Source organism: Eucalyptus grandis, chromosome 2 (genome assembly GCF_016545825.1).
Source record: "Eucalyptus grandis isolate ANBG69807.140 chromosome 2, ASM1654582v1, whole genome shotgun sequence".
In the NCBI taxonomy this organism is placed as follows: domain Eukaryota; kingdom Viridiplantae; phylum Streptophyta; class Magnoliopsida; order Myrtales; family Myrtaceae; genus Eucalyptus; species Eucalyptus grandis.
The window spans coordinates 23,868,527-23,890,630 of NC_052613.1; the positions used below are offsets into that span (position 1 = coordinate 23,868,527).

At 38.6% G+C, this 22,104-nt stretch overlaps 1 protein-coding gene and 1 pseudogene across 2 annotated transcripts; both read right to left on the reverse strand.

Moving 5' to 3' along the window:
* Positions 1-879: 879 nt before the first annotated feature.
* Positions 880-12,771, reverse strand: LOC104427658 (iron-sulfur protein NUBPL). Of its 2 annotated transcripts, none has more exons than XM_010040726.3 (9): positions 12,513-12,771; positions 12,288-12,402; positions 7,768-7,890; positions 7,265-7,362; positions 5,424-5,550; positions 4,304-4,389; positions 2,143-2,268; positions 1,195-1,383; positions 880-1,115 (listed from the first exon to the last, which is right to left on the reverse strand). In XM_010040726.3, the coding sequence occupies exons 1-8, from the start codon at positions 12,537-12,539 to the stop codon at positions 1,213-1,215; spliced, it is 873 nt and encodes a 290-aa protein (XP_010039028.2). In that variant the 5' UTR covers positions 12,540-12,771; the 3' UTR covers positions 880-1,115; positions 1,195-1,212. The 2 variants fall into 2 exon arrangements, with proteins under 2 accessions (XP_010039028.2, XP_010039024.2); XM_010040722.2 differs by having other exon boundaries at positions 916-1,115; positions 1,198-1,383; positions 12,513-12,769.
* Positions 12,772-14,564: 1,793 nt separating this feature from the next.
* Positions 14,565-16,576, reverse strand: LOC104434830 (annotated as a pseudogene).
* Between the last annotated feature and the right edge of the window lie 5,528 nt (positions 16,577-22,104).

A 22,104-nucleotide genomic window follows, 5' to 3' on the forward strand; every position in this document is an offset into this window, starting at 1 on the left:
AAACCCAGCTAAATGACATGCCCTTGCCAACCATCAAATTCCCTGTTGACCCAACAGCTGAGAACCAGTATACAGGAAGCAGTTTTATCTTCATCATTTCACAGGACTGAACAAGGAAACAAACAAGCGTTTCTCAGCAACAGCTCAGTAATACTGCCAAACCGTCGTTTGAAATGGGGCCATCCCAATAAAGGTTAGCTTTTTTGGGCCCCTATGCTCTTTGGAAATGCTGGGTGAGAACAGAAGAAGAATGGAACTTTAAGAACAGGTGAAGAAAGAGGGGATTTCTATGTCAATGGTCAACTAAACACAAAAGGGGTTGAATGAGATGCCAAAGCGAGGTTGGGAACAGCATCTTTGACTTGAACCTAACAGAGACTCTCTTTTGGTCTTGAATTTGGGCATATAGACAGATCAGTTCCTTTCTGCAGACACGAGGTATAAAGTAAACATGAAGTCCTACCTGCATTACCACGACAGAACCTTCATGTCGGAATCAGTCAACGCATTTGCCTGGAGATCCAGTTAGTTCTGATTTTGTTACCTCAGCAAATAAATAAATAGGTTAAAAAATAAATGGCCACTGGAGACCGTAGCGTGATTATTTATCATGAGCTATTCAGATCATCCTTAAATTTTCCGTTCGTTAAACTATCTAGAGTAAGTTCGTTTATGCATCTTGCATTGAGCGAAACTTGAGTCGGCGTTAATTTCAGCATGGCTCTTGGACAACTACGAGGAAATGACAATAAAAAGGTCAGGGCGCTCCACATTGTTCAGATCCAGCGATGATCCATCATTGATTAACAAAGACAAAGGATAACTTTTACTGTTAAGAATCATTGTTTTCCCAACGTTAAGTAGAAAGTAAAGATTGGATTTATCGATATACGTTAAAATAAAGTAAAGCAAAGCGTCTAAATCTCTTCAATATTGATCACAGTAAATACATGACGCCTTCTGGCCAAATCCAAACCCCCCAAAAAAAAAAAACCCCTCTAAAAAAAAAAGAGTACCTGGATGCTTTTCAATGACAAAGCCACTTCATCCCCCAAGTTGGTTCTATTTTCTTGGAGCGCTCAACTAACTGTAAGTTAAAATATCCGAGAACACGCCTGCAAAATTTCAAAAGATTACCTAAATTGCGATGCTTCTAGGTCTACAAATCAAAGAAGAGGAGGAAGTTTGGCGTACTACATGTATTTCACGATATCACAGGTGGAATTCCATGTGGGGCGATTGCTGCTCTGCCAATGCCTGCAGCTTGTCCACAACTTTATGAGCGAGATCACTATAAGCTCTGGAAACAGTCGACTTGGGAGCCGACAATACAATAGGAAAACCTTCATCACTACTCTCTCTGATGTCTCCTTCCAATGGTATCTGAGGGTGGAGGGAAAAAGGAGTATGTTAACACTGAACAAAACATGATTATTGTTAAAATCAGAGTGGTTTGACTTCAAACTCTGCTGCACCCACACTAATTCGCGTTTCTGAATGCATTTGCCTAGTATTCGACTTTTGAAATTTTAAAGTCTTCCACGAATGGACCTAAGACAAGGTTTTGACCAGCTTACAGCCAAAACAAAATTTAAGCTACCATACAAGTACAAGATGCAGAATCCATTATCTTGAGTATGCTCTGATCTTTATCCACAGAATTCATCTGCTTGAGATTTGGTCATGTAGCCAATGCAAGCCTATCAACTACATATTTTTTAAGTACATATGTAGACTTCTCTAGACTTCAGAAAAGTGGAAAAGTGAGGTAAGCTTGTTAACTGGCGATGCTGATATGTGAATAGGAACTCTCCAAGATATGTGCAGACCACATATGTCAAGAAACTTATTATTACAATGTAGATCGTATTTGCTTGACTTCGCAAGATTGGAAGGATCCAAGATGATAAGAACATCTCCCATGTTCAACACAAAGAGACCAGCTAGGATTTTTGTCAGTTAAATAAGCCAACACCCATTCACATAGAATCAAATGGCAAACTCAAAAGCAAAAAGGAGAAAGAGATCCTACAAAAGATTTCATGTAATTTTAAGTCTTAACAAAATTAAGGCATTCTTAAAATGTAATTTCAGAGTCTCTGGTGTGGCAGCATATAGGAGACATCACACTATTTAACATACCTCAGCAATACACTCAAAACCCATCTCATCGGCTGTCTTTTGAGTTCCTCCTTTTCCAAAAATGAATGAAGGTTCACCACAATGTGGGCATTTAAAGTAGCTCATGTTCTCTACAAACCCCAAAATCTGCAGGGAGAAAATCTATCACTACCTTCACAGGTCAAACTACTGCTAGAATTATGGCATCCAATTCAAGTCAAAGATATAAAGAAAAATAATAATAATAATGAAAAATACACTGTATAATAAAACTGACTGGCAGAGATAGATGCGTCTATATTAAATTACCCAGATTCAATCATGACGTTCACATGACAGTGTTGCAAGAAGCATACCAGTTTGATACATTGAAAATTGCTAAATAAGAAAGGTCAAGACAAAACAGCATAAACCAAATCAAGGGAATGACATAATGCCTCTGTATCAACCTACCCACTAATGTTCAACTACATTAAATACTCCGAAATACTACTTACACTTCCAGCAAACCACATTACATTTAGCATCATATAAAGCCCATGTTTCCAAAATAGACTTCTCAACTAGTACTTTATATCCATTATTTTTATACCCATTAAGAAGCCACTGGAACAATGTTGCAATGATTTAATGAAAAATGCAGTCATGCAATATTGAACACACACACACACACAGACAAAATGTGAAATTTTCTTGGAAATATGGCATTCACAAGTAAAGCAAAATGTAGCTTTGAAAATAGAGAATACAAGTTACTTTCACAAGTGCAAGATGTAAACTGTAATTCTTTTGCAAATACGAGATGAAAAGGTGAAATCACCCCTAGAACAACTGCACAACATGACTTTCCGTTTCAAAAACAAGCACACGCCATATTCTAGCATCATATGCATGACATGATCAGTTACTACCAAAGCCAGTATATTTCTTCTCCATTCAATGGAGAATTTCATCAAATGGTCTGCAAAAATTGAGTAGGAAAAGATTATGCAAAAATCACAACTCCCCAAACTAATCAAACTCTTGGAGGAGAAAACACTTCTCTCCATTACACGAAGTTCCACCACTCAAATAAAGGCAGATATTCCAATGACCTTTTAATACTTTAAACAAATGGAAAACTGCTTCCTTTTTTCATCGTTTTATACTTTGCCAGTTTGCAAACTCAAATCGATAAGACACCGCTTTTTATCAGCCAAATTCCTTAGCTTCCTTGTGATTGTAAAGTGACCCCTTAAATGAAATACACAGATCATGAATATTGCATTTTATCCAACCAGTAATGACATTTAAAATTGATGAATTTACTGTAGAGTAAAAGATATTGTATTCATAAAATTCTGCACTCCCTGCAAATACATTTGTTCAAAAACCAGTCCAATTTCAACTCAACCACAATTCCTATGGCTGAATATTAGCCTATTGGTCCTCCCATCTGAGTTTGTACATGATGTTGACAGGAAGCCATAGCCAGCAAGCTGAAGAATAAGATAGAAGATAATTGATGAAGGATTGGAAGATGTTCAATTATTCGTGTAAGGGAAGGTAAGATATCCAGAAGATGTAATATGCAGAATATGAACTCAAAACATGCAGGAAGCTTTTCATAGTGCCCAAATTTTTTTTCTCTAGATTTGAGTTTTATATCCCAGTCAAATCACCAGAAAAAAGATAGCTACAGCTAGGCAATAAACGCACACAGGTATGGGGTGTATGGTTGCGAGTATCTTTCCAGCTTCATGTTTTCATTTCTACAGAAAAGAAAAAAGTTGATGCTTTAGAGCCAATAATGCTTTGAATGTTTCAAATAGGGAAAAGATGAAACCTGAATATTATTAAGAACATTACATGACACTGGTTTAATCAGAAAAAGTAAAATAACATAAAACGTGCCACATGAAATACAATGTCCACTGGCAGCCATTTGAAAGTTCTTATCAAAAAGTTGAAATATGAGAAGTGGAAAACTTTTCGAAAGCTGAATGCACAAACTCTAAAGAGAGCTTTCCCACATCTCAAAAACTACAAAGATATATGCAACAAGATACGCAAGACAATGCAAGCGATACAATTAGAACTTTGTTTCAAAGGTAGCAATCTCTGTAAGTTACTCATGCTGTCAGCAATTTTGCAAATTCACTTCAAGCACACTACATAGAAAAGGTCCAGAAAATGATCATACAGGAACTTGAACTTTAGCAAACATCCTAGCTCCTCTTCGAGCATCAATCAAGGCAACATCTTGGGGAGTTGAAACAATCAACGCACCTGCCAGCATATAACTTAAGCTTATAAATGAACAAAGAAATAATAGAAACTATTGGTGTAACTTCCAAAATAACCATCAGAAACACCAGACACTTGACGTGCATCAAAATTATGAAAATGAAGCAAAATGTTTTTATTAAAATCTGTTGTAACAAAGAATTAGCTTTCAAGTCCGTGATATGTACTGATGCAGAACCATTTCATAGTAAAATAAAACCATTTCAAGACCTTAATGGAGCAGAATACAAGTAAATCAAGTACAAGATGAAATTCTGAATGGAAGATTTTGATTTTTTGGATCAGTCCCTTATTGGAAGAATTAGAACCGAATTTCTTTCCATTTATCATATTTACCTCAACCATGTAAGAAATTTTTTTTTCACTTTTTGCATTCACATTTAATTCAAATAAATAATTCAAATATTTGAGCATGAATGTGGGAATGCCTGTGTATTTATTCGGTGCGCAGGCGCATGTATCTATTCAGATATATGTGCGCTTTCAATTACCCAAGAAACATGTGGATGCAAATTCTGGTTGAAGTGAAAATCCTCTGTATCAAGCTCTGAACAATTAGTTGACTCCAACACAACAAGAATGGAACTTGACATATAATTATATTTTAAAAAATGAACCAAAAAGAAAGCACTAGCTTAGGCATGAATAGCCACAATCAAATGGGAATGCAAAACTTTGGCGGGGGCCGATAGATTCTCCTTTTTGGCTCAATTACTCTTCAACATTACGGCCACCTTAAATACACTTTTGAATGATTCTTTTCAAATTGAGTACATTTAGCTTTGGCATTGAAGTACCATTAGTTGTACCTCTAGAAAGGATGAGGCCAAAAAAAAAAAACAACTGTCTTTCAATTTCCCTTTTCTCCCATCCAATATAAAGGGAGGGAGATTGGTGCAGCTAGACCTCATGCTATATACCAAGGAAGGCCTGGCACTACCACTGATCCAATCCTCAACATCAATTACCAAGTTTTTTCTGATTAACTAAATTAAATTAGATATTTATTAGATTACCTGATAACTGTAGCCTCTGCGTCATACTTATTTGTGTATCACCCGTGCCTGGTGGCATATCCACTACAAGAATATCAAGATTTCCCCATTGGACTCCCCTTGTCAATTTTTCAAGAGCATTCATTACCTGCAACAAGAAAGATTCAGTATCTTTTACAAGCTAAAGCTGTGGAAAAATTTAGATTGTACAAAAAGTTGCAATCACCGACCATAAAGGATTATAAATGCATTAATTGGCATAAAGGTCCACTGAAACAATGCAAGTTCCGCAAGATCAACTATCCTAAATTTTGAAAACTCCACCAAGGGTATACTTTCTAAACCAAGAATCTTCAGTACATCCAATTACTGTGGCTAAAAAGAGGATCAATGTGACCACTCAAACTGCCCCTATCATGCAGTGATACTTACAATCAGCCTATATACAATAGTTTAAGAATCATAGCCAGATTAGATTCATCCAATGACAAAGCAAGAGCAGATATTCCTCTGTATCTAGTGCAATTTTAGAGTGGAAACGCCTGTCAACTAAGATTTTCTCTTTCCTTTGCAAAATGTCAATACTTAACCCCTGCTCTAGTAATTCCTGATGCATGCAAAAGATGAAGCTTTGGGAGCTACCAATCTGTTCTACCGAAGTCCATGTGTTGTAGGCTGCCTTACTATCTGGGGATCCACATTTGGGGAAAGATGACTGAATTGTCGCCTGAACGTGTTAAGAAACAAAGACTGGAATATAGACACTAAGGTGCCTGTCCAGATTATGACACTAAGGTGCCTGTCCAGAGTATGACATGTTGGTTGTGCTGTATGTCAAAGTCATATATGGAGGCTACAAGAGAAGCCATCTTTAATGGCAATTGGCACATCATTTGGCAAAAATTCATGGTCAGATTAAGGGATGTGCAATGGGAATCACCTAGACCGGGAACTGCTCGGACCGGACTGGACTGGCCGGTTTTGGGCGGTTCCCAAAGAGGGTGGTCCCAGTTTCTGGTTCCCACTTTTGGAACCAATGGCTGGTTGGTCCGGTTCCCGTCTGGTTCCCGGTTCCAAGGTGGGAACTGGACCAACCAGACCGGTTAATTATATATATACTTTTAAATTTCTTAAGAAACAAACCTTAATTCCTCCCAATTTCTCCTATTTTTCATTTTATTTTTGGCCCAAAATAGCAAATTTACTGGTTCCACCGAACCGGATTGGACCGGTCGGTCCGGTTCTCGGTTCCACCTTGGACCTAGACCAGACCAGGAACTGATCGGTCCTAGTCAGATTTCAGTCACTTTTTCTTTGTGAGATCATCAGAACATGTCAACATTTCTGCTATGAAGTTGGACAGTAAGTCCCAAAAAGATTACTACTGAATCTTGGAGCCAGACATCTCATGCAATATGTCGAAAGCCTATATTTGGCTAAAGATGCAGAAGATATGCAAGAACTGGTGATCACGTTCCTTTTCTACGCATAGCACTGAAAAAAATTGTCCTTTGGAATCTGTTACTGGCACTCTGCACCAGCTGTCCTCAGAGAGCTGAGTACAAAGAAAATGACCTATCAAACATTTTCTCCGTATTTCGTATACTGCAACCTATGAGTTTTCAAACTTCTACCGTCAACCCAAAGCCTTCAAATCCATGCTGCAAAAGAAAAGCCAAAAGGGGGCTTGAGCAGGTGCTCTTTTAATCACCAATCCGTTTCTTTCACTGCCATCCTTTCATCCAGCAGATAACATGGGCCTCATAGTAATAAGATATCATTTAGATGGCTTACAGATAATCCAATCACAACATCTTCTTTTAAAAGATTTGTGAAAGGATAGATTGGACAGTATGTCGTACCATAGGACCTCTCCATACGATTGGTGCATCCTTTTCAACAAGCAAACCCATTGACATACACTTGACTGCATACATCTCAACAGGAATCATCTTCTTATCTGCCAAATAATAAGAGGGGATTAAATGCATGAATATTCTTGACATCTATGTTATGTTAAGATAATAAGTATTTTTTGAGCAGATGACAAAGAAAAATTAAGTCTGGAACTGTGATAAATCATCATCTATGTCAAAAACTTGCAGGACAATAGGATAGAGAAGCATTGTTCATTCTTCTAGTTCTCAACCTTAACTTACCTAGAAAAGCTACTTTGTTGCAACCATACCTGCTTATTGAAGTTAAAGTCCATTTTACCCACAGTTATATGGAAGAAAAACGATAAAGAGCTCCTGATAAGATCAGCATTATATAGGTAAGCTTTAGAATTTCAACTTGAGATAAATTTTATGATCTTCAAATTGCACACTGCTATGCAGAAAATTCAAAAATGTTAATTGCTTACCTTCAGTCACATCTGGCTTCTCATGTATATGCATCATAGTGGGAATAGATGGTCCATAAATATCAGCATCTAGCAAGCCCACCTTGAGTTGACACACGTTAGCAAGTGCAACAGCCAAATTAACTGCAGATATATTGGCATTAGTTATCTATACGCATTATAAACAATACAATATTTCGAACTTCATTTAGCTTAGTATTAAAAAATTAAGACGTGACCCACAATTCCTTACTGCTCTCCAATTTAGGCCCTTCTTCTTTCTTTGAATGAACAATTTATAGTCCCCATGCCACAGAGTGTGCACCTTACTTCTTATTATCTATGAAATTATCTTTAATTGTGAAAGAAACAAAGACACTTAGCATATTCTTCATCAGTAAGTTTATCATTTCATTTCCAGATATTGCATGTAGGAGAGGCCCTCCCCACTAGAAGCTCATTTAAATGTTGAGTGAACCCACTCTACAGAAAATTTATAACCCAATTTGTGCAGAGAGTCCTCTGTCTCGAAGTAGCAACTCACTTCAAAGCATTGGAACAGGACATATCCTCTAATGGACAATAAATATTATACTGTATATAACATTATAAATGCTATGTAAGCTGACTATTGTGTAATAATCTATTCCTTGCATACAGAATGTGATAGCAATAAGCATTCCAGGCCAACTTTCCAATAATAGTATTATTTGTTCTTCCATTGAACGTTTTAATAGCCTAATCCAACTCATCCTGCCAGTGATGGACTTCCCTACTGAATCTCAACAACATCAAACTTCTTTTTGAACAGCAATAGAGATTAAGCAAGCACCACACATATGATCACTGGATTCATTACAAATCCCGCACAAGAGAATTACAATTGATACTATCAAACCAAGTAAACAATCTGTGCTCAATTGGCAATCTATTAATAATTGTCAACCAAGTTTTAAAAGAATGCTTGGGATATTCAGACAAAACCAAACAAGTAGATGCCAAGGTACTTTTGCAGCTCTATCTCTGAGAAGTTGCCAAGCATTATTGACTGTAGAACACCATCTGAAGAACTCCAAATAATTTCACAGAGTTAAAGGGATATAAAACCCACATAAAGCAACTTGAATATCCAACAAAGAGGAGAACGTTGCTGGTGGAGTGAAAATCCTTAATGACTGCGGACACCTTGTCATTCGATAAATGGCATAATAATAAATGATTCTACTTCCAAAGTTAGATGGGAGAGGACCAAACCGGAGCCAATTAATGATCCAGAGATAATTAACATTGCCATCTCTGATACAGTGATTAAAGCACTACCAAGCTACATCAGGAAGATGAAAAATTATCCTCCAAGCATAAGAGGAAGACACTGTATGTTTTAATGACCAGAGACTTCTACTCTGGTCATTCGATATATGGCAAAATGAAAAAGGATTCTACTTCCAAAGTTATATAGGAGAGGACCAAACTGGTGCCAATTATTGATCCAGAGATACTTAACATTGCCATCTCTGATGCAATGATTAATAAGAAGACACTGTATGTTTTAATGACCAGAGACTTCAATCTCTGAGCTTTTATTGTCATCTATGCTATCCAAAGAGAACCCCCTTGCATTAAAAGCAGCCTAATACACTTCAGAATGCATGTTTCACTCCAATGAAAGAGCCTCTTCCGACCAGCTCCTACCTTGTGTTTCTGTAGACAAATCTGAGTCCATTTGACTCTTGCCATTCTGGCATTTTCAGCATGTCCTCTCCATAAGATAGAAGCACAAGCTTTCTCGATTTTCTTGAGCACTTTCTTAGGTATAATGAAACTATTAAACAACAAGCTGAAGTACTTTGAATAACAGCCAATATAAGTTATAGTTTTCCAGCGTAACACAATTTTTTACAGGCCCAACCACAAATCTTTAAATTGTTCATATTTCTGAGGATCACATTGCTTTTCATTTAATCTACAAGAGGTCAAGGGAACACAAAAGTATCTCACGGGTAAAGAGCCAAGTTGAAGTGCACTAATACTAAGAAATCACTGTAACAAAGCATCAGGAATGCCTGCTACTAAAGCTTCAGCTTTTCTAGGGTTAAAATTCAAGCTAGACATTATATAGAGCTCGTTGAAGACGTTAAAATTTCAGAAAAAGAAGAGTCTCCATGCAGTATTACCATCAAATTGTCAGCAAAGCATAAGTGAGTCATTCTGATTGTGCTACAAAGAGGATGCAATGTGATTTTCCCTTCAGTGGCTGCATTCTTACATTCAAAGCAGAATCTTCATTGTTGGAACAAAGAGGTAAGGAAAAAGAGTAACCCCTAGCCTCAAACTTTTCTCCCCTCACCATTAAGCATACTAGAGAGTTTAGAAGATCTGATGTAACTTTTAGTCCACTAGATAAATTTAGCAGGAATATGAATAAGTTCAAGAAATATTGCTGAAGAAATCCCAACATATGGAACAGAAGGCTTTCATGAGATCACCCTTGTTGTACAAGGGGCCCTAGGAGAGTGGTTCCTTCTATGATAGCTCTCAACAATCACTTGAGCTAAAAGCACATTGTCCCCAATTCTCCTCCCTTATATAAACTGGTAAAATCAGACTTGCTCTTTTTCAATCTGTTAGCAAGAATTTTACTGGTGTATCTTATATAATATTGCAACAAGAGATCGGCCTTAAATCAGTCATTCTGGAAAGTTTTAACTGTTTTAGGCACAAGGGCAATCACAGTTGCATTCACTTGACCAGGCAAAATCAGATGCTTGTAAAAATCACTGTTCGCTTCAACACAAAATCCATGCCCACTATACCTGTTCACTGGAAAAAAAAGGACCAGTATAACCATCAGGCCAGGTGCTTATTCCCATTTATTTACCAAAGAACAGATTTATTTGTTAGTCTCAATGATAGGGCTTAACAACTTGAGTTTTGCAGCATCACCAATATCTTGTTATATCAACAGAATAAAAAAAAAAATGCTGATAATAATTGATTAGTTCAGCTTTAATGTCAAGATAAGCAGGGAGTCTCAGACAATCATCAGAATATATTATAGAAGGGTAACTCTTGGTTATCTAGCTTAACCACATTATGAAAGTAACAAGTATTTTGATCTCCCAAGGCGAGCTAAGAAAGTCTTGAAATCTTCCTATAGAAAGCTTTCTCTGCACATTTTAGAATAGGGGACTCTGCAGAAAGTTGCTTTTTAAGCTGTAACTACCCAGAAGAACCTGATATTGGTTTTTGAACCATCACAGGTTCTTGAGATTTCTGCTTCACAAGCCTCTGAGATATTACTACAATAATTCATGTCAAACTCATTTATAACTCGTTTCAACCTTTCCAGTTAACTGCAGAACTCAACCATGGAGCTGGGAAAACTTTGGTACCAAATTTAAAAAGAACATGATCAAGTCCCCTCTCTCTACGAGCTAAAATCCTTTATTGCTCCAAGTAATCAAATTATTACCAAAATTTACGAACAAAGAGAGCTGCATCTTTTAGCACATTGTTAAAAGCTATCATATCAGCAACAGGAAGATGAAGGATTGCAAACCAACCAGGTGGTTGGTCTAGGAGTCCAAGACTTGGTTTGCAAGCCAAAGGTCACAGGTTTGACCTTTAATCTATTATTGGTCTCAAGAAACCTTGGTTAGTCTGTGAAGGAACAGGCTTGAGCTTTGGTGTATCGCCGGTCTTGGCCTTCCCCACTCGCAACTGGTGAAGCTGCAGTGATAGGCTCTCCTGGTGGGCAGTAGGTACTTTGTTGGCACCTTACACCAAACATTCCAACAATGGGTGTGGTAGGTCCCAACCCCATCCAAACCCTTTGTATATAAGTAAACAAGGAGTAAAGGACTACCAGCCTCCCTTTTAGCAGTGATAGTATTAAAGTGTCCGACTACCACCCCCAGCTTCAGTATTTACAGAATCAGAAAAACTGCACAGGGCACTCTGAAGAGAAGTCTTAGAGATAGCAGAAGTTCCAATGAAATCCACTTCGTACAAAAGTTGCACAATTGCTCTTGGTCTATTCTCTGCAATCATGAATATCTTCCTCTTGGGAGCATTTGGTGTGGGATGACTATGTTATTACTCAGCTTATTGCTTCCAGTATGGAAGCTCTTCACTGTGAGATTACTCTTCGAGCTATGCAAATAAATGTGCAGATAATACAAATCTCCTATTAATCCCTCAATATCCAATCAGTTTGCACAGCAACCCATTCATTGCCTTCAAGCATTGGTGGGGACTCCCGGTGACTACTGACTCCTGACTTCTCAACAATTCCCATCTTTTTCCACATTCACTTAAAAAACTAAAGTCACTTCACCACTTCCTCCCTTCTTATAGTACTGCACGTGAGGATCAAAATTTCATTGACTGTCCATATTTAATCAACCGCATTTCACTAATCTAACATGTCCATAGTACCATCAATCCAGAGAAAAAGGGCACCACCAATCACACTTGTCCAGAGCAAAAATGCATGACAAAATCCCGACTTATATCAAGAAACAAAAGCATCCGGCAAGTACCTGCGGTGGTGGACTTGCCGACACCACCTTTGCCAGAGGCCACGGCGACGATGTCCTTGACCCCATCAAGCCTGAGCTCGCCTCTACTAGAAAAAGCCCGAAAACCTCCATACCCCTGCACCAATGGCAACGAAATTGGACGGTAGCCAACAGCAGCAAACACAACAACCGCTTGAGTTTGAACATCGGAGCCAGAGGGAGAGTATGATGGTGGAGAGAACTCACAGAAAGAGATCGCAACAGACCCTTCATTGGAGAGAGAGAGGGGGGGTACGTTCTTCACCAAGAACCAGATGTTTCGCTGCGTTCGTGAAGCATCAGGGATCGAGGAGTGACGCTGACGCTGACGCTTCGGCCCTCTTCAACCTCGACCTCAACCAGCTGTTCTATTAAGAAGAAAAGGTAGGCGCGTCAGCCCTCTTCAACCTCGAGTCCTCGACCTCAACCAGTTGTTCTAGTAAGAAGAAAAGGTAGGCGGCGGCTAGGCCGGGGACGCTCACTCGGAGCGATTCGGTGATTATTCTATTCTTAAAAACAATTTCTGATTAAAAATAATTATTTTTTATTCTGATTTTAGTATAATTTATAAGTAAAATAATGCCTTGATAATTACATAAAATTTCTATTTCAATTTTAAAATTTTATCAAATCATAAAAATTCTATTGATTAATTATATTTATACCAAGTGATAAAAATATTAACTAATCAATTTTTTTATTAAATAATAAATTATAGTATAAATTATAAATAAAAATACTAATAATAAATTAAATACAAAATTAAATATGTATTCTATATATTGCAAAATTTCAATTCCTATTTCAATTTTTTTAAAAATAATTTTATGATTTTTCTTTTTTTTTTTTCTCCTTTCCCTTCTTCTTCTTTTTCAAGGTGGCCGGTTGCCGGCCTTGGGACAACTAGGAACCTCATTGGAGCGTCGCCCCCCTCGGTGAGGCCGTACCTCGCCAACAGGGGGCGAGGCTTCGCCGAGTCTTGGTTGGGCGAGCAGTCTCACTAGATTTGGCGAGGTTGAGCTTGCCCAGCTACTGGCAAGGCTCGACCTTGCCAGATTTGGGCAAGGTTGAGCCTCACCTAGCCATGGTTGGGCTGAGCCGGGCGAGGCTCGCTGGTGGCTAGGGGAGGCCTACCTAGCCATTGGTGAGGCTCAGTCTTGCCAAATCTAGTGAGGCCAAACCTCGTTGGTGGCTGGGCGAGGCATTGGCGAGCTCATCAGGCTTTGTCGACAGCTAGGCGAGCCTCTAGAGAGCTTGCCCGTGATCGGCGGCAATGTTTGGCGAGGGGCGGTGGTGGTGGCGGTAGATGGTAATGGCAGCGTCAATAGCACTTGAAGAACAAGAGAGAGAAAAGAAGAACAAGAAGAAAGAGGAGAAAAAAAGAAAAAATAGGTAAACTTGATTATAGAATTGTTCTCAGAAACAAAGAGTCAACTCTTTTTTTTTTTATTATTATTGATTCTACTCCAAATCTGTTCTCGAGAATAAAAATTTTACCAAATGCAATTATGTTCTAAAACTACTCCTGGAAACAAAAGAATAGAAATAAACATTGTTTGACTAATTACCAAACAATCCCTTAGCATATGACATATGACACTGTGATGAAGCTCTGGCCACCCCATATTGAGCCACTAGAAAAGTTCTTATGAAACCTCCAAAGCCTTGAGAAATGTTTGAGCCTTTGGTTTAGCATTTTGAAGGCACTTTCCACCTTCTAAATCCCTTAAAAAAATGATAAACCTTTGATAATTATTTTGAAGTAATCGCTGAAGCTCAAAGTAGGGATTAATTTTGAACTTTTAGATTTTGGCCAAATATTTTGGCCAAATATTGAAACTCTTTTTTTTTTTTTTTTTTTTTCAAAATTACCTTATCCATTCTTCAAAATTCCATATTTTCCCTCGTTATTGTTTTTTTTTTTAAATACTAAACAATGATAATAAATAAATAAATATAAATGATAAAAAAATCAAATATATATAATTTTTTTTTAAAAGATCAATCTTTTCCCGATTTGGTAAAGGGCTGTGGTTGCGGATGAGCTAGATCTGGCACCAATGGCCATTAGTTGAGATAGCTTGAGGTTGAGCGACCTCCGACAAGTGTCACGTGACCCTAGCTAGGGTCGTGTGATGGTGGCCGCTTGTTGTGCGACCCTTGCAGGACCTAGATGAGGGCCGCCTGAGGCCGCGACACTGCCTGGGTTGCTCGAGGTCATGTGAGAATTTTATTAATTCCAGGATAAAATTCAGAATTTCACAAATTATGGCCACGGGAACATTGGCCGTAGCACAACTCGTTCTCCCCACCTCAGGCACTGTGATTGAAGTCACAAGATAGGCCAATGTCTATGCAGAATGCTCCAAGCACGTCTGGGCTAACATGGCCACAGTTCGTTTGACAAAAAGCAGCTACAAATCCAGGTTTCTCGGGCTGCCCTTGAGCAGTCCTGACACGTCTAGCAACACTCAGAGTCTTAGTCGTTGGTTTATGAGGGGGAGACTGGAAAGATGCAGCAAGCTCCAATAATTCATGATGATTATTATGAAATACAAGTACAATGTTTGAGACTCTTCGTGGAACTCCACCATTTTCATGGTCATCAGAAGACACCTGGACCCCTGGAGTGCCAAAGGTTACGAAAGTGACGCTTAATTATCAAAATTGGAGTAAAATTGATCACTTAAATGTTAATCCGGCTAAAATGCTGACGTAACGATTTTCCAGCAAAGCAAGTGCAAAACGGCATTATTTTGGTACTGACGTGGTAAAAAATTAATACTAAAATTAATTAAATGAAATTTAAAACTAAATTTATTTAAAACATTTAAAAATACAAATACAAAAACTTTAAAAAATTAAAAGAATTTTTTTTAAAAAAAAAAAAGGAGGCGGAGTTAAGGGTTGAGCCCTTGCCCTCGCCGCCGGGAAGAGCTGGCGATAGAGGAGGGAGGGCTAACCGGCGGTGAGGGCCCGTGAGACCTCACCTTAGATGGGGTGAGGGTTGTAGCCCTTACCCAGATCCGACGAGGGTCAACGGCCCTCGCCTCGATCTGGGGTGAGGGCTCACGAACCCTCGTCGCCGGTTGGCCGGGGTCGCCAGCCCCTGGCCAAGGCTCGGGCGACCCTCCCCCTTTATCGTTGGCCATTCTCGGTGGCGGTGGGGAGGTGGCGGAGGCGAAGGCTCGGCCCTTAGCTACCTTTTTTTTTTTTTTTTTTTTTTTTTTTTATAATGTTTTTGAATTTTTTTCTATTTTTTTAAATGTTTGTATTTTTATTTTTAAATGTTTTAATTAAATTGTTTTAAATTTCATTTAATTAATTTTTATATTAATTTTTTACCACATCGGCACCAAAACGACGTCGTTTTTGCATTCACGCAAAACGACGCCATTTTACAATTATTTCACCGGAAATTGTACATATCGGCATTTTGGTCAATTTTAGTCGATTGGCCACTTAAATGATCCATTTTGTTTCAATTTCGGTATTAAGTATCACTTTCGTAACTTTTGACATTTAAGTGTCTTTTTGTGTCAATTTTTGGCACTTGAAACGATCTTTTGTTGTCATCGGAATATGACATTTAGACACCATTCTTGTTAAACCAATCTTCCGTATAACAAGCAGCCGCCTTTGTTATCCCCACTACGTACGACTCATAGAAGTTCCATGTGTAGCAAACCAATTGAAGCTACCCTGGGTCCAGACTCGCTATCCACAAACTCCAAAAGTGTCATTTCTTTGTCAACGTCATACTTATATTTGCTGCGTTCAGCCCCGGTGTTATTGAGGTGAGCACTGGGACTGCGATTTCCTCCCGCATCCAAAAGTTCCCCTTTATTCCCGAATATTGATCCTGGCCTGAGATTTTCATGAGCTTCTATGATGCTCTTTTCAATACCATCCACAATGACATCAAATGACTGGCGCACAAATCCAAGAGATGTGACGATATATACAACATATTAGAGGAAGCCATCAGGACCAGCATGCGTACGGATTCCACGGATAGCTACGTTACTTTCAGTAGACAAGTCACCATACCTCGCTTTCAATCTCTCGAGCACTTTGATTATCATCAACTGAGACGCCATGCAAGCAAGGAGATTCACGAACGCGACACGCGTCCCTTGCGGTTCCGCCACGATGAACGCCCTCTTTCGGAGCCTGAAGTGAACTCCTGCTGCGACCTGTTCCGTATTGGCGTAACCCATCATGTTAACATCAGCAGCAGGGCCAGTGATGTCGTAGCTCCCGAGACCAATTAATTAATTGGAATCGGAGCGCAGTCCCACACTCCCTTGCAGAAGCAACAGAGAAATCCACAGCTAAGCAGCCATCTGTGGTCTCCGGATGGAGAGATTATAACGACGTGGGAATCCCATCGCAGCTCTAGCAGATAAAAAGTTTCAGCCAATCAATTCGCTCTCAGTTCCTCTCGAACGGCCGGCGGAGGATGCAGGAGCCGATGCTTCTGGTCGGTTTAGGCTGTGCATGACAACGCTTTTGTTCCGGGAGAAGAGTTTTTTTTTTTTTCAGAAATAGTTCTTTTCTATTTTACTTAGGAACAAATTTCGAGCAAAAGAACATGTTTGATAACTCGTACAAAATTTCTATTTCTGGGAATGAAAAAAAACGAAAACCCGTTTGATAACCGCACAAAATTTATATTCCAAATTTTAATTTTAAAAAATAAAAATAAATAAGAAAAAAGAATAGATTAGATATTACATAGAATTGACAAGATCAAAATATTATTAGATTAATATATTTTATTTTTGCGAATTTTAATGTTTGGTATAACAAATATTACGAAAAAAAAAAGCACAAGGCATATTGAATTTGTAGTAATTTCCTTGGGACTAAGTTTTTACTCTTTAAAAAAAAAATTGTAATTCTAGTGCATGCGTGGCTTGGGAATTTTTAGTCTTGTAATCTTGATATGGATGTCGGGTTGGGGTTGGAAATTTCCCATCTTGATACTACTTTTTACCCATCTTCTTCCAAATTACAAACTATTTCATTTTCGTGTTTCACATAAGCTTATAAGGTTTTGGCTAATTTTGATGAAGGGAGATGTTTTTCCTCTCCTCTTTTGCTTTTTTTCTTTCTTGAATAGGATGTAAGCTTCGGATGGCGGTTTGTAGGTCTTGAAGTGTCAACTATACAATAGCTTACAATTTGCTTTTCTTTTGTTTGTCCACATTTATGATACATTCAATGGCATTTGTGCTCATGGAGATAGAATTGGATAACCTTAATACTATTTAATAGAAATGTATTCATAATAGTTTACAAACACATCGCAAAAGTTTTCACCAAAAAACAAAAACACATCGCAAAAGTCGGAAATAAAAAGTCATGGAATCTCTTGCATATTGTGATCCCTTGCCATCATATTTGCAATATTTTTCCTAATCATGTTTATCTCAGCCGCTTCATCACGTAATGTATCATCTGCAACATCGTCTTGTGTAGGTCCAAACGGAAACTCCGGATCTCCATATAAGGCAAAGTTCCTGTCCATCTTGTCTTGGTCGCGAATATAATTATGGAGAGTACAACATGCGATTACAATATATACTTGCTTTCGAATTGAAAATGGAGGCATGTGTCTCAAAATTGGGAAGCGATTTTTTAATGCCCCAAATGACCTCTCAATAACATTTCTCAATGAAGAATGCTTATGGTTGAACAATTCTTTTGCTGATCTGGGCTGTCTCGTTCTACCCCTATAATCATTCAAATGATACCGTTCACCTTTGAATGGAGTTAAAAATCCTGGAAGTGCTACATAACCAGAATCTACTACATAATATTTTCCTACAATAATATATACATAAATTTGTTATGATGTGCAACAGCTATACAATTATAAAGAAAATCACTTGATATAACAAAACAAATATCTGGTGGTGGTCGAGGAATTGCAATCGAGGAGTCTCGAGTGCTGCTGAGAGAACCCGACAATCATTGGCAGATCCTTCCCACCCAGCATATACGAAAGTAAATCTCATATCAAACGAACAAGCACACATCACATTTTGAGCGGTAGTCCATTTCTTGCCTCTAAATGGGATTTGTTTCGATATAGGGACGGATGCATTAATGTGGGTGCCATCAATAGCACCAATGCAGTCCTGTGATTTTATGAAAGTATAGCGTTAGACAATATTATCGGCTATATATATTTTAATAATATAAAATTGATATAAAAATCATACCTTAAAGTAACGTCCATGGTTAGGATCAAGAAGAATCTCTTTTGGAACAATATCAAAAGAAGGCGGCCTGATAATTTCTTTCGCTAATTCGAGAAATGCTTTCAATACTAGAGTAAAAAACTTACTGATTGTTTGTCCCGAACGTTGAAATCTCTCACATAAATCTCTATTGTTCATCTACCCTTATATATCGAGTATCTTTCAGCCAGCTTCTTGCCTTCATTAAATCACATGGGTTAAGAAAAACATGTTTCTCTAACCTGAATGCTTCATATATCCTATATGAATGTCCGTAAACAATTTCCCTTACCCATTTGGCTCCTGATAATTTACTGTCCCTAATAGGCTCTCTTGTATGCAAAGACTTGTAAAAAATTTCCAGAAATAACCATTCTATTGTTAGGTCAATATCAAACTCATCCATATAATATTCAACTGTTGCTACTTCTTCATTAGACACACTATTTGATTCATCTTCCATAGTACCTATGTCATCACACAAATACAAGAAAATCAATATAGATATATGTAAAAATAAAAATAAAAAACAATAGAAACCAATAACGTGAAAGCAAACCAAATATAAAAAGTCAACACAATCCATCACAATCCATCATATCCAAACCAACAACATAAAAAACATAATCTCAACAACATAAAAAACATAGTCTACTAAAACTCCATGCAATTCCTAACATCCACTAAAGATATTGGAGAAGCCCATATCTCATGTCAGCTGGGGTTTTGATAAAAGCCTCCCTCCATGTGAGATTAACGCAGGCTCGTTCCACTACTTTGTTGTAAAGATCCGGCTCCAACATAGGAATGGCAAGTAGAAGATCAATCACAATAGATATGGAGAATGGGTCTGTAGGTGGTGATGTGACTTGTGAGTTGATGGAACCACTCACAGATTGACTAGCCCTGCTCTTGATCATCTCTTGTAAGGCTTTGCAGGTGCTAGCAATGCCAAATGATTCACTCCTCCTTCTCCTCTTACTATTTGGAGTTCTATCCATCCTATGTTTGTCATGAGTTGGAGTAGGAGTTTTGTCAGATGTAAAAACTCCCTCATCAAGATAGTGTTCACCAACGTCCTCTGGTCCATCGTCTGCATCATCACCACCAATGTCAAGTTCATATGACATCACAAAACCTTCGACATTTCCTCCTGCATAATCCCCAATAGCATATGTATCTCCAAATACAATACACAAGTCGGGATATTGAGGAAACCCATCCTTCTTGAATTTTGCCTACTTAATATTATCCTGCAATTTTCACAATGATAACATATATCAGCAATACAATTAAACATATTGCACGTACCAAAATAATCAAAGGTTAAAACATACCTTGATGTGCGATTCCCATATACTTGGATCATCAACAACTTTTTTGTTCACATTATCCCAGCCAAATCCGGATTGTGAAAGAAGCTTCTTGAAACTACCATACTGCTTTCTCAATTTGTTCACCTTGTTCTTCAACTGTACTTGAGTATATTGAAGTTCTGCTCGTTTATTGAATTTTGTCCGTATGGAATTCCACCCTACTTTATTGAAAGTAGAAGAGGTTCGATTTCCCTTTTTGACCTCTTCTACTAATAAATTGACGTACAAATTGGTTAAAGATTCAGTCCACTTTGCGATGAATGCCTCTTTTTGGGATGCCGTGTATCCTTCACTAGTTGAACATAATATGAGTTCAAGACAATTAAAAAGAGAGTGCAACATGCTGTTTCATTGGCTAAAACGAAGCCTTTATCACAACCTATCGCTAAAACAGAGCATCGACAACTGCAACTACTCATGCACACGCACACACATACACAAAGGATGAAATAGATAGGCACTCACAACAAGAACACAATAAGAACACACATTCACCAGCAACTGTTTCATTTTCCAGAGGATGAAAATTCTTGTCTACTCTGCTGATATTGTTAGTGGATTTACTTGAGATGTGAGAAATGAAATATCATAGACAATTTCACTTCCAAAGTTGGGAACTCAAGCCATTTATCTATATATATATTTTGTTCCTGAATGCTGTTTTTTCAGCCACTACGAAGCATTGTTATAATGCTTGAGTGTTTTGTTTGGTATTGTTTCTTTAGAAGAAATCTATAGCAAATTTTTAATGGAAAGTCTCAGTTTCCATCTCCTCGATGATTGATGAATGGATTTACTTGAGAAGAGCAAGGTAAACAAATCACGTGCAGTATGTTCTATGTCCTTTCTCTAGTCTGAATACTCTCTTTGTGGTGGCAACTCTGATATAAAGTTGTCGTTAGGAAAGCAAAACAAACATCAATTATATAAGAGATGTACAATAAAGCTAAGGATTTTGTAAAACCAAGCTATTGTTGTTCTGACATATTTGTTCTCTTTTTAAATATGGTTATGCACTTAAGATTTTCTAGTATTCACATAATGCTTTATTACAAGCTCGGAATTGGAGGACTTCGCCAGAGAATGAAAAAACATAGAAATACAAGAAACTACAGCGAAAGATGCTTTAGCATAACATGTTGCCTTCAATCTTCCATGACCAATGCCTGTGTTACTCAGAGACACACCCTGATCACGCCCCACAACAAGAACACGCATTAACCAGCAACAACGAGCCACGCAGGGGAGACTAATCATACCCCACAACAAGAACACGGATTAACCAGCAACAACGAACCACGCAGGGGAGACCAATTACACCCCACAACAAAAACATGCATTAACCAGCAACAATGAGCCAGAGCAAGGGAGACCAATCATGCCCCACAACAAGAACACGCATTCACCATCAATAATGAGCCACGCAGGGAAGACCAATCACGCCCCACAACAAGAACACGCATTCACGAATTCATCACATCCAAAGAACCGCATCTTACCCAAATCCCCCTAGAATCCCAGAATCCCGCACCAAAACAGCCACGCGAAACCAACAAACCTGATTTAAGGCAAGACGACGACGAGGCAACAAGACTAGAGGCGATGCGACCGGAGAAAGGTGACTAGCGGCGACGGGACTAGAGGTGATGGCACTGCAAGCGACGAATTCAACTTCAAAAAAGGCCCCAATCACCACTAGAACAGGTTAATTGAGTAAAAATCAAAGCAACAAACCTAGGCAAGATGACCACAAGGCGACGCGACCAAAGCGACCCAACCGGAGCGAAGAGATTGCAGGCGGCGGGATCGGAGAGAGGCGACCCAATCGGAGGCGACGCAACCAAAGCGAAGCGACCTTCAACTTCAGAAAAGGCCCCAATCACCACTAGAACAGGTAAATTGAGAAAAAATCAAAGCAACAAACCTGATTTAGGGCAAGATGACCACGAGGCGACGCGACCAAAGCAAGCCAACCGGAGCGAAGAAAGTGCAGGCGGCGGGATCGGAGAGAGGCGTCCCAACCAGAGGCGACGCGACCAAAGCGAAGCAACCTTCAACTTCAGAAAAGGCCCCAATCACCACTAGAACAGGTAATTTGAGAAAAAATCAAACCAACAAACCTGATTTAGGGCAAGATAACCACGAGGTGATGCGACCAAAGCGACCCAATTGGAG

Excerpts from the sequence above, each read along its gene's own strand:
- LOC104427658 (XM_010040726.3), bottom strand. The coding sequence starts at position 12,539 with ATGAAGGGTCTGTTGCGATCTCTTTCT. Across the intron at positions 2,269-4,303 it reads TTGCTAAAGTTCAAGTTCCT|ATTTTGGGGTTTGTAGAGAA; the intron begins GTATGATCATTT and ends TTCTCCCTGCAG. Across the intron at positions 1,384-2,142 it reads GTTTTGAGTGTATTGCTGAG|ATACCATTGGAAGGAGACAT; the intron begins GTATGTTAAATA and ends CTCCACCCTCAG.